This window comes from Gymnoscopelus braueri (genome assembly GCF_963280865.1).
Source record: "Gymnoscopelus braueri genome assembly, chromosome: 18".
Taxonomy (NCBI): domain Eukaryota; kingdom Metazoa; phylum Chordata; class Actinopteri; order Myctophiformes; family Myctophidae; genus Gymnoscopelus; species Gymnoscopelus braueri.
Window position 1 is genome coordinate 43348783 of NC_137618.1, and position 16694 is coordinate 43365476.

General features: G+C 40.9%; 2 protein-coding genes and 1 long non-coding RNA gene across 3 annotated transcripts in view; 2 read left to right on the plus strand and 1 right to left on the minus strand.

Annotated features, from left to right (window-relative positions):
* dars1 (aspartyl-tRNA synthetase 1) overlaps positions 1–6115 on the plus strand; it is a 40840-nt gene extending 34725 nt beyond the window's left edge. Inside the window, exons 13-18 of the mRNA XM_080412892.1 lie at positions 1139–1285; positions 1898–1940; positions 2895–2975; positions 3283–3394; positions 4527–4598; positions 5282–6115. Coding sequence (XP_080269018.1) covers positions 1139–1285; positions 1898–1940; positions 2895–2975; positions 3283–3394; positions 4527–4598; positions 5282–5373 — 547 coding nt within the window. The 3' untranslated portion in view covers positions 5374–6115. The remainder of the gene's footprint in view (positions 1–1138; positions 1286–1897; positions 1941–2894; positions 2976–3282; positions 3395–4526; positions 4599–5281) is intronic.
* LOC308105620 overlaps positions 1–16694 on the plus strand; it is a 268182-nt gene that overhangs the window by 215420 nt on the left and 36068 nt on the right. The gene's annotated exons all lie outside the window — the stretch shown is intronic.
* LOC308105799 (protein lifeguard 3) lies at positions 6513–14190 on the minus strand (the record flags this gene model as incomplete). The annotated part of the gene is made up of 11 exons (XM_080456723.1): positions 6513–6987; positions 10620–10673; positions 11139–11234; positions 12055–12142; positions 12253–12290; positions 12739–12778; positions 12903–12953; positions 13120–13173; positions 13505–13569; positions 13691–13758; positions 13884–14190. The coding sequence occupies 11 exons, from the start codon at positions 14188–14190 to the stop codon at positions 6838–6840; spliced, it is 1011 nt and encodes a 336-aa protein (XP_080312849.1). The 3' UTR covers positions 6513–6837.

Below are 16694 nucleotides of genomic sequence, written 5' to 3' on the forward strand. Positions count from 1 at the left end.
CATTGCTGTCGGGCAGAAACCTCTTATCTCCATATTCTAACTTTTTGTGTCTTTTCATAAATGAATGCCCTACTTGATCATACTACAGCGTCACACAAAAGCCACAAGCTTGTAGATCTGCTACATTTGATGCTTTTGAATTTGAATCCTGAAAAGTAACACACACATAAAGTATGAGGTTTCCACTCGACAGAGATGATTTAAGGACATCCGAAAATAGGGATGCCAGGTTGAAAGGTATGGTTGCAGACGAGCAACCATACCTTTTTATATATAACAAGAGTCACATGTAGATGGAGAGGCATGGATTGAGATGCACTCGGCGCAATCGTATTAATCTGACAAAGATTTCCACAGTAGGGGGAAAATATGATAAGACCTGAATTTGAATAATAATAAAAATCTATCTATCAAAGCTCAAACTCTTAATAGGCCGTGATGAGCATGGTGACACATTGATATTAGTTTGGTGGTGCCAGGGGGTGGTGCGCGTTGTGCCAGGCATGCCACTGTCATCCTTGGCTCACATCGTACTTTTCTAATTGAAAAGGCAGTTTTGTAATCCTCAAATTTAATGAGCAGTCACATTGCGATCACACTAAAACAATGGCTGCAAATTACATGCCACAGTAGGCTCTGCTTTTGTTGAAGAAGAGCTGATGTTTTGACAAGCTGTACAACACGCAGTTTTGTACATTCTTAGCAGATGTCGGCGAACTCCCAAGTGTTGGTGTTTTACAACAGCTCATTCAGCTGTGGAAGCCAAGTGTTAATGTTGTCTGAATATCCTTGTCAACTCGTTGAGAAAATGAACGCTTTCCTCTCTCTCCCGACAACAGCCTGTCACCGAAGGGAGAAAGCTATGAAATGTTATACAGGTCTTTCCTGCCCTCTTGTGGACTGGCATAGTGTAGCACGAGAATGGAAAACAAAAACATGTTTGTGCTCTTGGCACAAAGACTCCACCGAAAATGTAGGACAAGCAAGTGATGGAAAGAATGCTGACAAAAAAATGCAGACGAAGCTACTCTCTGCAAAAAGAGGGGATTTATTTACAAAGTGTCTGATGCAAAAACTGGCCCACGTGAGCCTGTGTAACACAATGTGTGATGATGGGGGATGTGTTTTTGTGTGTCAGCTTCCAGACAGAGATCCAGACGGTAAACAAGCAGTTTCCCAGCGAGCCCTTCAAGTTCCTGGAGCCCACGCTGAGGCTGGAGTACACGGAGGGCTTGGCCATGCTCCGCAAGGCCGGCGTGGAGATGGGAGACGAGGAAGACCTGAGGTCAGTGGTGGAGGAAGAACTATTGTAGCAATGCCACAATATAAAATTGCTCTGTCTGCCTGTATTCAAAATTTGACTTACAAAAAAAAAATTTGAGTACAAAAGTATTGTCGTCAAAATATACACATAGAACCATCAACAAGTCCCTATTCTTGACATGTCATAACAGAAGAATATTTGATTAATATTGTCGATCGGCTGTTTTCGACAAAGAGAACCTTTATGTATAGTATTTACAAATGCATTCATAGGCTAAATAACTAGTAGAAAAACAACAATAGAAAAGAAGAAGTTATTGCTGATGCATGTTATGGCTTCAGCCATACTGTACATGGTAGTAACACACTACCGCATTTATTTGCAGCCATTAAACCTTTTCCTATCAACCATGTGCTCCAGACCTCAAGCCCGATTTATACTTTGTCGTATGACAGTGTCGCGCTATAAGCTATATTGCAGAGATCTAACTAAGCTAATAACATGTGATGTGAGCTTAAATATCGGCTATTTTGGTCTGCAACGGCGCCTATGACGGAGCATAAATGATGCATCAGTTGGCTGAGGGAACAGACCTCAATAATAATACTTGACATATCTAACTTTTTTCCACAGCACCCCCAATGAAAAGCTGCTCGGCCGCCTTGTCAAGGAAAAGGTACAGAAATATTAAGTTAGGCTTCACGTGTTCCATTGTTCTAAATCGATTTATTCAATAAAGAATTATTCACTGTTGCTATATACATAGCAACATCTAAAATGACACAGATGCTTTCCCGGTTTTAAAGGTATAACAACGTATAGGCTTCCCCGGTCTTAATGGGTTAAAGCTGCAATCCATAACATTTTGGTGTATAAAACACATTTTTAAATAAAACCTGTATGGTAGAGCATGTTTAGAAATATAAATAACACAACTGCGGTGGATGGAGTTGATCCCCCTGCTCTTCAATTGAGACGTGTACAGTATATGGCATGCTGTGGTCTTGTAGAAGCTTTACTGAAGTGGTATTGCATGAAGCTCAAAAGTGCAATACTTCCTCTGCTTAAACAGGCTTTTGGTCAGCAGTAGACATTTTGCTACTGTATGTATTGCTGCTTTAATTGCAGAGGGGGGGGGGCATCCTTGCATGGATTCCATAGAAGCCAGCATGTCTTCTATGGAAGCATGTTGCGCAGTGAAAATAGCTCTCAATGCGTCTACAAGCTCTCAATGTGTCGCTTGTAGATCGGCTATTTTGTGTTAAAAAAAGAATTGGAGCATTTAAAGTGTTCAAACTAACAAAATGTTCAGAAGCATCTTCCATAAAACCCTAATGGTCTTGGATTTTTCATAAAAGCAAAGGTTAAAGCCTCAATCTGTGATTTCTTCACCTGGTTGGCTGTATGTAGATTAGAACAGCAGGAACAATATTACTAAAACATCATTTTACATATTGTGTTAATTGTTTAGGAAACGGTGCTAAGGGGGGGGGCTTCTTTCACACTGTTTCACAAATCGCATTATAGACTTGGCCATACACATTTTTTCAGTCGTGAGATTTTATTTTGCTTTAATCCATGGACTTGACATGACTTTTAATGTTGCCTACTTGTCTGTCTGTTCTGCCAGTATGACACTGACTTCTACGTGCTGGACAAGTACCCTCTGGCTGTGAGGCCTTTCTACACCATGCCTGACCCCAACAACCCTGTAAGTCTTATTTTCTGTTCTGCATTTTGATGGACAACATGTGGTGGAATAATTTTAGCATGTTCTTCTTTTACACATAATATGTTTTATACTTTTTGAAATACTTTGATTTTATAATGGAAGTCAAAGGGGCTTGTATAGCGGCTGAAACCGTGGCCACATCGTTCCCAAGTTGGTCCCGATATCCACACGATTCAGTTTTCCTTAATTTGTCCTCTACTCTTCAACCAATGAAAGGTGCAGAAAACATTTTTTGTTAAGATAAAAGATGTCCTCCGACCTCATTAGCTATGTGTTTTCTTTCCAGAAATACTCAAACTCATACGACATGTTCATGAGGGGAGAAGAGATTCTTTCTGGAGCTCAGAGAATCCACGATGCGCAGATGCTGACTGAGAGAGCCATGCACCACCAGATTGGTACGTGGAAGTCTTCTAAAACCAACTGTTGGGACGGTTGTGTCAAAGGATGGTTGGAAATAATGATAGAGATATTGGTGGCTTCAGCAGATGGAACTGTTTAAGTAACTTGGTGATTCTAAAATAATTAGAATCAACATGAGGCCAGTAATTAGTGTTACTAATTAGAATGAGAATTATTGTCATATTTAAAAAGATAGTTTGCCGTTATTTTTTACTTTATTTAAATGGTGGCTTTGTCATTTCATTTTTTTTTGTTATTACATTGCCCAAGCCTGCAACAAAAAACAAATGAGCAAAATATGGCACAAAAATGTGCCAAAATATGGCACAAAAACACTTTTGTGCCAAGCACTTCAAGAACAGAGCATATCGTCTCTGTCGGGTGGAAACCTCATGTCCAAAACTGTTACTTTTCAGGATTCAAATAAAAAAAATAGCAAAAGCAGCAGATCTACAAGCTCAAAACCCTTTTTGATGCTTTTGTGTGACACTGTAGTATGATCAAGTAAGGCGTTAATTCATGAAAAAACACAAAAAGAGATAAGCGGTTTCAGCCCGACAGCAACGATATTTAGGATAATCCTCTACTTTCAAAGTTATTGGCTCCCCAGAGGAAAGTGTTTGACGACGTTGCATTTCAAGGGCACTAGGCTGGTGCAGGGTGTAAAGTACCCGCCCACCACCGCAGAGTCTAGGGGTTTGAATCCACCGCGGTGCATCTTGTTTGGCAGACCGTCTATCTATATCTATATGAACACAATTTGCCGTGTTCGGGGAGGGAAGCTGGGCGCGGAGGGTGATTTTTGTCACTGCACGTACGCCCTACGGGCTGGAGTGGCACCTGTCAGCGGGGAGTGTTTGAATGGGAGGAGTGGGACGGGTTCAATCGCAATGGCAACACAGAAATGTGCTGGGGAGGAATTATTTGGCATAAGTTAACAACTAATTTGGGAGAAGAAAGGCGCTACTACTAAAAAAACCATTGTATTTCACATCACCTGTTGTCAACACAGCCGCTCATCAGATGTCTAAAGTGGTCGGTGTCTGTGGAAGAGAGGTGTTATTAAATATTAATGCCTCACACAATATTACAACATTTTGAACTTCTTCTCTCTGTTTAATTCCACAGATCTGGAGAAGATCAAGGGGTACATTGATTCCTTCCGGTACGGAGCGCCCCCACATGGTGGCGGTGGAATTGGTAAGGAATACAACAGATGTTGGAGGGTAGTCACCCAGTAGGATGACACTCCATTTGTTGTGGTGTTCTTTCCAAATGTAGCTTGTGCTGCACTTGTGCTGCAGTAAAACAAAAAAAAACACATTTCCTGTACTGTCTTCCTAATGTGTTTACTACTGGTTGCTTGTCATACTAAAGAGGCATAAAACCCAAGGCTGATTTTGCGGTTCGTTTTGTACCGCAGTGTAAAACCATGGCAGGTTTCAACTTGCATGAGGCTGATCGTATAGTACACTGATTGTAAGCAACGCAGGTGCAGCTAATAGAATTATGAATGGTCGTGTTTGGTTTCTGCGTGCCAATGTGTAAGCATTGACAATACTATTGTCTACTGTCTATGCTTGGCACACAGATGGCTCTGGGGACTCCTAAATCCAACACACCCATTATTTGTTTAATTAGCTACAGCTGCATTGCTTATAAGCCTCCCATGTTAAGTTTTTAACCTGCAGAGGAAAACAAACTACTCTAGGAAAACAAACTACAAAATCAGCCCAGGTATATCAAGTATATCAGGATCAGGATTTTATGCTACAATCCTTTATAAGTTGCACTGTACAAGAGTATCAGCCAAATGTCTTAAAATGTACCACTGGATTGATAACACGCTCTTCTCACACCACCTCCTCCTCCTCCCCCTGCAGGCCTGGAGAGAGTCTGCATGTTGTACCTCGGCCTTCACAACGTCCGCCAGACCTCCATGTTCCCACGTGACCCCAAACGTCTGACCCCTTGAAACAAGCCCCACCTATACCTACACCACCGCCACTGCCACTGACCACCTGACCCCAACAGAGATCCTGACTGTCACTGGACAGGCACACAGATTACTAGCCTCAGGACACTAATCTACTAAACCCACAATCCTGAAGAGCGAGAGCAGTAGGTGTTAATGCCACCCTATGAAGTGCCACTATGATTAAACGTTAAAATATAAGGGAATCATAAACAATAGGGTGAATTATGGTGATTTGTGTGCTATCGTATGACACCATAACAAGACACATTGACCATTTAAGCCCCATATGGTAGTGTATTTTCTGTTATTGTGGGGAAAGCTTTCACAGAAAATAGCAGATAGACAAGCTCACAACGCGTTGCGAGCTTGTCGATCTGCTATTTTCAGCGAAAGCTTTCCCCACATAATACGGATGCTGGGGTTTAAGTGGTTAAAAAGGTGGTAACGCCCGTTTAGAAATGGGGAAAGTGATTTAGGGACATGATTCCACAGAGACACACACACACACAATAACCCATCTCCCCAATCGATAAATCTGTTGATGTTTTAGCACTTTTATATGGGGATTAAAAACGTCCTAACTTTCATACACGTCGTCCAAGCACTGCTACTGCTACTACAGAGTTAGAAATAATGATTGTGGTCTCAAGCAATTACGCAGGTATTATAATTAGTAGAGATGTTTTATAAATTAATTGGTGGGCTGCCTAAAAGTCAATAAAAAAGGACTGAAATCACACATTTTCCAATGCCTTTTTTCGTCTTCTCTTTAATATGCTACATCTGATGTGTTTTCTAACCTCATCACCTCTCAGTTGGTTGATTAACCATGACTGGCATTGACTGCAGGAGGAGTTAATGAACATTAATCAGTCGTAGGATGTGCATTAACAGAAAGCCTCCATAGAATCCCAGATGACTATTATTACAATGACGCATGAATGATCCGCCCGGAAGGCCTTTTACCCGGAATAAAGGGGTAATTTATTATTGATTTGATAAGATTCAATCATACAATGGCATTTACAATCAATAAACTCATGGTAATGCTGAACTCACTTTACCCTTTCATGATTAGGTGAAAAAAAAATACAATCACTATCTTAAATCAAAGTGCTTAAGTGTTAATGAGACATGAGAAAATAGCATATAGGTTTTTCAATACTGAGAGATAGATCATATAATTACAATTGAGGCATTTAGGAGATGCCCTTATCTGGAGCGACTTACAAGTGTGAAGTCAGAGTAAAGAATCATTGTATTGCTTGAGACTAATGGGTAGCAGTCATTCTATGATAGAGTAACACAATATAAGGCCTAAAGTGATGTGTGACTAATAATTGTGCCTTTAATAATGCCTAATTTACACTCTGTAGTATGACGTCGTCGCTTGCCGACAAGAACTGATGTTCTAGCTAACAACGCAGCCGTGGTGTGATGGAGTATAAATGATGCTTTAGTTTAATCAGTGGCGGCTCCACTGATTTGCAAGATGAACAGGAAGATCTGGACGATGTCGATGTAAAGGGAGAGGGCACCGAAGATGTACTCCTCTGGGCTGATGGCCAACTCACGGTTCCCAATGAGGAGCTGGGTGTTGTATGCTAGAAACTGAACAGGAAGAGAAGAAATTGCAACCTTTATTTGCTGACTACATTTGCGCGCACAAATTAACACATTGGCTGCCAAAAACGCAGATCTGCGTTCTATTTTTAATAAATACGTGGGCTGCCAAGAACGCAGATCTGCGTTCTATTTAAAAAACCAATATGATTGTTCGAAGATTTAGACTCCTATCCACTTCCTTGTTAACTTAAAACTTAAAAATTCTGTATCTCGGCTCCTGAGTACTTTTTTTTTTCAATGAAAAATCTCTGGCAGGCTACAGCTAAAAATCTGAAATAATTCTGGCAGTCAATGTGTTAAAGGTAGGGTAAGTGAAATGTTTTGGTTAAAACCAACTTTTTGTTTGTTAAAATGTTAAAGCTATATTGTGATAGTAATCATTGCTATAGAGTGTTTGTTCAGTAACAGGGGTCTCCCTGTCTCTCCAGCTCTTTAATAAACACAAAATACATTTTCAGGTATAGGTGACAACATTTCAGCCAATCAGGAGAGATTACCCATTTATCAGCTTACGGTACATTTTTTTAGTGTTACAGTTCCAATTTTGTCTGCTCATTTCTTTGTGTCGTCACTTTATCTTGTATCCTGTATGAGTTCTCTCTCCTGATTGGATAAAATTGGTATCCCGACCTGAAAATGCATTTTCTGTTTAATAAAGAGTTGGAGAGAAATGGAGACTCCTTTTACCGCACAAACACTATAGAACTATTTAACACTTATTTTAACCAAAGCAAATCACTTACCCTACCTTTAAACGTGTTTGATCTGATATAGTTAAGGGAGCACTAAACCCATTTTCAACCTTTATAGATGGGTTTCTTGTTTGTAAACATGAGAGGATGATGCGCGCGCAGTGGAGGGATGAGCCTGTAGAGGGCGCTATTACCCGCAGCAGCTCTGGCCATTGTACATTCATAAAATGAATGGTCTTCACCGGGTTTAATGAAAGTAGATTAAATGATGCAGTTTGTAATATCTTCTTTACTCAATAAAAATGATTTGTCGGAAGTTGGATCTGTTTGTATATAATAGCAGCATTATGCCTATTATGCCTATAATAGCAGCATTATGCCTATCTAAATCCCGAAAATAACAAGAGAGTGAATGGCACTTCCGGGTCGTTCTACCACCCGCATGCGCAGATTGCACACTCTGCTCTGTGATGACGTCGCTCGGAAACCCATCTATATAATGGACCCTTCGCTAAGCCCCACCCACTCCACTCTGTGACTGGTGGTGCGAAGTTAGTCACACCCAGGCCTGGCAGCGCCTGCCGCCTGGCAATCTCTGCTTCTCACCCATTGACTTGCATGTTAAATGATGGCTTTTCCCCTTAAAAATAATCGATCATTTCAGGAGCAAGAGCTTCAAAATCTCTTCTAAATCTAGTCAACAAGGCCTGCAGTAGGCTATGCACTGGACAAATGTGCATGACATTATTTCAATAAACAAAAAACATAGGAAATGTTAGAGAGAGTAATAGCCGTGGATACACGACGGTCGACTGTCACGACCATCATGGATGAACTTCAACCTGGTGTTTAGACTTTCTCCATTTATGGCCCGTACATCTACATAAGCGTTCATATTTCAAATGTAAAGTGCTTATCCCATGGCCACGGATGTTACATGTATATACGGGCTCTCAGAAGTACCTGTATCATCCGTATTGTTCAATAAAAAGCATTTTAATCTGATCAGTGGCCATTTTCTCTATATGCTTTCAACTGAGTGACCCTATGGGTTGGTAGGTGTATTGCACTCGAATACATTATGAGAAAATGGCCACTGATCGGATTAAAATGCTTTTCATTGAACAATACAGAATATACGGGTACTTTTGGGAGTCCCGTGCATAATTGTAACATCCGTGGCCATGGGGTAAGCACTTTATATTTAAAATCTGAACGTTTATATAGATGTACGGACCGTAAATGGAGAAAGTGCAAACACCAGGTTGAAGGTGATCCTTGACTGTAACAGGAGTTTATGTACAGCAGGGACTGCAGTAGCAGTTAATAAATAGACGAACAAATGAATTAATATACTTTAACGTGCGGAATCCGAAACAGGCAGCGCTGTGATTCTGAATTTTGTTACGATGACGGGATTAGTAGCCTATTATTGACACCACCTGGGCGAGTGAGTCGTGTAACTTTCCCGAAGTTAAGCTGTGTATGTGTTCAACAACACAGCCATGAAGCCTTGCAGTTTAAGTGCAGATTTCAGCTTGGGAAAAGCAGCCTCCAACGGGTTTGGGTAGGCTACGTGGTTCATAGTCACCATTACATTATCGTGGTATTCCTATTCTTGCCATTATGTTGCAAATGATTGTGTGTGTGTGCGGGCGATATAACATTGACAGCTATGGCAGGTGACGAAAGCTTGCCAGACCTATGCCAGGCTAACAACGGTTGCTAAGCTGGCATTGGACAATTGCTTTTGGGGTGGGGTTTAGCGAAGGGTCCATTGGTCCTCACTAATGCTAAATAAGATGGCACAATTTCAGTTTACTCTGTGTCTCAGAGGAGGGCTGTGGACAGTTCAGAAACCTGCCTACCTATAAGTTGGCATGTTGAAATAGAAGCCATTGTTCTTTCAGTATTAAAATAATTCAATACAAAGTTTGAAATTACCTGGCGCCCGATGATGTCACTGGTAGGCAGGTTTGTGACAAATCTACAGCCCACCAATGAGACACAGAGTGAGTAGACAAATGATGCCATCTTATAATGAGCATTAATGAGGACCAATTATATGAAGATACTGTATGTTGAAAATATGTGAAGCGGTCCTTTGAAGCAGTAGTTCTCAAACCTTTTCATGTCAAGGACCCCTACCACAGACCCCCATCAGAAAATAAAATTGCCAGGGACCTCCAGAAGCAAAGATTTTAGTTTAAATGTTCGCTTTAAAAATATATATCAAAGATTTCCGCACATTTTCACGATTTAAAAGAAATAGCAAGCTCATAGCAAGTCACTTTGAGCTTGTAGATCTGCTATTTTTGAATAGCCAAAGTATAAAATTATTAAAATAGAAATATTGTGAATTTTGCTGGGGACCCCCTGGTACCCCCCCCCCAAGGACCCCTGGGGGTCCCGGACCCAACTTTGAGAACCAATGCTTTAAAGCCATAGACCTAATATGTAGACGGCAACACCGCATTGGCCACTGGGATCCTAGGTCAACGTCAATTCGTTGCCATATTGACATGGGCAACTTGCCATAACCCCTGCAAGAAATATGACTGAAACCTATATAAATACCTGGGGACTAAACTGTATGTAAATAAATATGCATTTTCTCAGTACAGAGTAAAATGCTATACATATTAAACAGGATTTAGCCTGCAGAATCTCAAGATCATGCTGTGTGTGTGTGTGTGTGTGTGTGTGTGTGTGTGTGTGTGTGTGTGTGTGTGTGTGTGTGTGTGTGTGTGTGTGTGTGTGTGTGTGTGTGTGTGTGTGTGTGTGTGTGTGTGTGTGTGTGGGGGGGTATTCTATAAATAGAATAAGATACAATTTGACATGGGTCAGAAGGAGGAACCATGACAGCTCTCCACTTGCTTCCTAATTGAAGACATGCGTGTCGTGTGGAACCGTGGACTGACTCACCAGCGTGTAAATGATGGCTCCAATCGCAGCGTAGAGCATGTGAAGCCAGGGGATCTGTGGAGTGACAGATAAGAAGCAAAGTCTCTGTTAAAAAGGGAAATCAAATGGCTTACTTACTCCCCAACAGCGCTGCTTTAATACCCCTTAAAGCAGGGGTCTTCAACAGGGGTCTGGGACCCCTAGGGGGTCCTCAGAGTTACTACAGGGGGGCCACCAAATCTTTGTGTGATAGGATATTTTCTTTGACGTTAACCACTTGAACCCCAGCATCCCTATTCTGAGGAGAACTTTAGCCAAAAATAACCGATCTACAGGCGTTGTGAGCTTGTAGATCGTCAATTTTTGGTTAAGAGGTTTGGCGTAGAAGGAAAAAAGAGCAGACTAAGTACAGAGTGAAAGGTCAGGTTTACAAAGTGTTGACGGTTGGTTAAATGTCTGAAAATACACATCAATCCAACACTGATGTCTATGAAAACGTTAAGTATTATTTGACAGTAAAAACAAATGAAGTGTCCTCACATATTGGAAGGAGAGGACAACAGCCGTGATGATGCCAAGGATCAGGAGCAGAACGGCAAGGATGCACAGAAGGCCTGAGCAAGAGGTGAAGTCCACCTGTGATTAGAAACGCAGTCACTAGAGGGCACTGTGGAGCAGGTCACAAATAACATGCTTAATGGCTCAAGGCAGTGGTTTTCAACCTTTTTCATATCAAGGTCCATTATTTACTCGGCATTTGAGCCACGGACCACCGTTTGATGAGGTTTAGACTCTCAGACCCAAAACTTAGAATATTTTGTTATTGTTGGATACGATTTTGGCCACAATTCCATGCTGTATTGATGTTTGTATCATAGCAGAGATGACAGGCAAACATTGATCAAAATAACAATTCTTTAATTAAGTAATGCAGATGTTTAACTATAATTTTACTCTTGATAAAATGAAACCAAATGGACCATTTGGTTTCATTTTACACTCAAGAGATAAAGATCTATAAGGGTCCATTTGGTTACCAACTCTCCATCATTTAGCTGGGGACCACCTGGAACCCCCTCAAAGGACCACTGGTGGTACCCGGACCACTGGTTGAGAACCACTGGCTCAAGGCCATACGAAATGGATATGGACGGGAGAGAGCAGCATGTGAATAACACTGTCTTCTTCTTTTTTGTAAAATAGGAAGACTGCTGCAATAAGACTCGATGTGATGTGCTGAAAAACTGTAACATTCATTTCCAGTTACATCAGATTCAGAAGGTGGATCCACATAACATCTTACCCTCGAAAATGCATGAATATTTAAAGGCCACTGTGCCCCGTTGTAATCGGAGACAAAGGAGTTATTTTACACGCCGAACAAAGACGCCCTCTCACCAGCCACAGGCTACTGAAGCTTCAGAGAAGCCACAGACACAATTTATATCTTCCGTACCTTGGTCTGGAAGCAGAAGATCGTCACAGCTATACACACTATTGCTGTTATTCCGATTGCAAGAAACACTGCCGTTGTTTCATAGTAGCTGTGGGGAAAAAATAGAATAAGGTTGAAAATGAGAAATCGTGTAACTTATAGTCCACGTCTTTATCAGTACCAAAATGGGTTTCTTTGTAGTCACAATAAAGAACAAACCTTGCTATTGTTCCGGTCATGTAAGACATTGCAAGAGTCTATAAGAGATAATAGGAGATGGTGAATGAAGACAGCAGTGGACTACTAATATAAATTATGAAATAAAACAACACAACACAAAAATGACCTGCAGTACACACATATCATATACAGTAAATGCATGGCATATGTGAACCTAACCTGCAAAGTCAGTTTCAACCACTTAAGCCCTATTTTATATTTTGTTGTACGATGGTGTCGAGCGGCAATATTAGCTAATCTACAAGCTACAAACGCGTGGCATCGTAAAGCGTTGTGAGCTTGTAGATTTGCTATTGTGATGATGACATGCCCAAAATCGGGACACCAGCTTGACATTTTGGGGGGAAACTTTTTTGACATCTTTGGAAATATGGATATTTTGAGAGATAAAAATCATCTATAAGGACATGCTCAAAGTAGGATTGAAAGTGGTTTAAAAAAAATATGTCAGTGAACATTACTCACAAAGAGTGACAGCAGGATCAGATTCCATGGAAAGCGTCTCCTAATAAACAAAAACGACAACATGTGTAAAATAATAGGACAAATCATGTGTATTGTTTAATCGTATAAGACAGTTTTCCACTAGTCATCATATGGTTATACTGTGGGAGCATTGCCATGGTTACCTTGGCTCTTTGAGGCAGATGAGAACGCAGTAAATAATAAAATAAACCACACTATGGGGGATAGAAAGGTAGCATTCATTATAACTGCATGGGATGACTACAAATACATTACAACTGCATGGTATGACTACAAATACATTATAACTGCATGGGATGACTACAAATACATCTAATAATAAGAGGCTTATTTCAAGAAGGACACATTCTATCTACTCACAATGATGCCCAGTAGATGCCAGGGTTCTGAACGACAAACGATCTCACTGGATCACTAGAAACATACAAAGAAAATGCAACAAAAAGGTACACAGTAAAACCATCTCTTAAAGGTGGTGTACGTGATATGCAGTTGTTGAGGCTATTCTTTAATATATACAGTATGCGTGTGTTAAAATAAGTGTTAGCTCTATATATTCGTAACTCTGGGAATATACTAATGTAAATGTAACCAAATGTAATCAAATGGACCATTTGTGCATTCTCAGAGTTACATTCAAGGATTTACTATTCACAAACCTGTGCCATCAAACCATTTTATATGTTATGTTATATGAAATTCATAAGGGGTATACAGTAGCCTATGTCTGAGACACTATACTTACACAAATGTAAAGACAGCGACAATTGACACAGTGACGGTAAGCTGAAGGGTCAAAATCAAGTAAACCTGCCCATAGATTAAAAGAAAGAAAGAAAAACTTAAGTTCTGGCACTTGTTGCTTTGAATGGCTGTCAAATGTGTACAAACACTCTCGTGTGAGAGACGATCAACTCATAAGAAAACGTACTTTTCTGATGAAGGCGTGTCGAACGGATGTGCTCTCCCACTGGGCACTCAGAAAATCATCCATGTCTCCTGTAGAATAAGCAGGGGGTCGGTTTAGATACATACTTCCGCTATAAGCCGTTTAAATTCCTAATAATGTGGTTATCATTGGATGCCAGTGTTTCAAATCCTGTGCTACTGTGGCTCACACCAACCTGAGAAGGAATTGGGCACTCCAGCAGACAGAGTGGGTATGACGGTGGGCATCCCAGATGGAGGAGGGTAGCCAGGCCCTGCCCTCATCATGCCAGCCCCATGGGGATAGTCGGCCGCCTGGCCCGGGTACCCAGGCTGCTGGCTGATGGGGTACATGCCGGGGTTGGGGCTATAGGCAGGCGGCGGAGCCGGCGGTGGCACGAGGGCACCGCCGTACGCGTGGTACCCGTACTGTGGCGGGTAGTTCCCATACTTGGGAGCCTGCAGAGCCTCCTCGTAGGCCGGAGGGGAATCTATTTTGGACATTGATGATACAGTGGATCACCTTTAAGAGGGGATGAGTGATGGACAGCTACATCAGAATGAGTCCGCATGTCGCATATAGGCTACTAAACAAGTGAACTCTATGAACCATATTCTGTTCTTAAGTCTTCTAGGTCATAATTAGCCAAATATGATATAAGTAGCTATTTCATGATCTCAAAACTAATCCTGTCAACTAGGCGATTTTGTTCTAATTCCCCCCTCAGCAATAGCTTTAACAACTGCATAGCCTACTGTAAATGCACAGACTCCACTTTAGCCAAGCTATGCTTATATGGAAAGCCTGTTTTCAGGGCCAGCATTTTAAAATATTCATGCTCTAAAAGCCAAAGAAAACAGTGACACAAGCAAGTCTATACATTTACAGTAGGCATATTGCCTGATGTAGTACAGTAGCCTACTACTTTAAAATAATACGTGTTATAGGAGGGCAAATCCTTACCTTGAGGATATAGAATTAGTAGATTTTAGATGAGAGAATTGTGCCTTTTGGTCCTGTCAGTGTGTGAGAGAGGCTGGTGTCCTTGGAGGTTTGCTGATCAGCCACAGCAAGAGGATGTCATGTTGGCAATGTAATGGGATATGCTCTGTGAAACTGCACACTGCCAATGCGTCTCGGAACAAGAAAGTTAGTTCATTTGATCTTAGGTATTTTGAGACAGCTTCTTTAGACTATATTTACAGGTTTGTGCACTTTCTTTTGTTTGTTTTGTTAATTAATTGTTTAAAACAAATACAAATAAACCTACATCACAGTTTAGAGTTGTTTTTTTGTTGCATCGTTCTTCAGAGCTCGGTGTGTGTGACAGGAAGGTCACTCTATGTTTTGTTGTAATTTACCTTAAGTCTGCATAAATAAGGTATTTTGCAGTATTGCACGAACAATACACCGTTTAAAGTTCTCTGTGGGTTTGTAGGATACTACCAGTTACTACCACTAGAGGTCACTGAAGGATTTACAATAAGACAGATCGATTCCACACTTACTCCAGAGACCAGTCCAAACCTACTGTCTATGGTCCAAACACACTTTAACTCCTTCACTTCAACACAGCAGACAGCACACACCACAGGAGGTAGAAACTAATATCACATTTACGTTTGTGGTTTAATTGTTAATTTGTAGGCCAATTTAATATGGTTGTTGCGGCTGAATTTTGTTTCTCTCTCTCTCTCTCTCTCTCTCTCTCTCTCTCTCTCTCTCTCTCTCTCTCTCTCTCTCTCTCTCTCTCTCTCTCTCTCTCTCTCTCTCTCTCTCTCTCTCTCTCTCTCTCTCATATGATCAATAGACCAGTAGTAGATATATCAATCAATCAATCAATCTGGTAAAAATATAAGATACATTCTAAACAATGCCAGAGGTAGATTACAGTTAAGAAAGTAAGGATAAACCATATCCAGATTATTATTTGGCTTGATGCCAAATTATTTAACCTAACTGCTCAGTTTTTTCCCCCTCACATGCTTTCCTTTAATTTCTTGTATCCTCCTTTATTTTAAACCTATTCTGTGAAGCACATTGAACTGCACTTGTTGTATGTGCTATAACTAAACTTTGATTGATTGGTTGATTGATTGATTGATTGATTGATTGATTGATTGATTGATTGACTGATAAAGACATTGAGGGGTAAATTTAGGTCTGACAATGTTCAAATCATTATTCTAAAACGACTAGTCCAATTCCTTGATTCTGGATTCTGGCTGGTTTCCGTTTAGTAGACGTGATATATGAGACTATAATCTACACCTTTATTATAACTCAGTTATAATATATCTGGAGGGCGGACTGCCCCGCCCCCAGCTATTCATTTCAATGAAAGTTACTCACGAGCGCATGAAGCACCCAAGTACCTCTACTTCCTGGAATGGCTAAATCTTCCTTGGAATGGCTCCAATATGGGAGCCAATAGAGCATGCGCACTAGCGTTTCAGACGTTTTAAATGCGGAAGTATTGCTATCTCAGATATGACCACCAGGCGACGGCAGCTTCACCGTTATACCGCGGTTCTGGGGGCTTGGTGTCAACTAGCCATGGTTCACATGCCGCTCGTCTGTCACAAGCGTCATGGCGCAACTTGGTCCTGGGTTTGGAAATTTCTCCATTTACAACCCGTACATCTACGTAAACGTTCAAATTTCAAATATAAAGTGCTTACCTTACGGCCATGGATGTAAGTAGTTAAAACGCCTTAGTTGAAATACCCGTATCTTCCGTATTGTTCAACAAAAAGCATTTTAATCCGATTGGTGGCCATTTTCTCAAAATGTCCTTCATATGCTTTCAACCACGTGACCCTATCGATTGGGAGGTGTATCGCACTCTGTTACATTATAACTCTATGAGAAAATGGCCGTCGATCGGATTAAAATGCTTTTTAGTGAACAATACGGAAGATACGGGTACTTAGACCCAAGCGTTTCAACTTGTTACATCCATGGCCGTGGTGTCAGCACTTTTTGTAAATAGAGACATTTCCAAAAC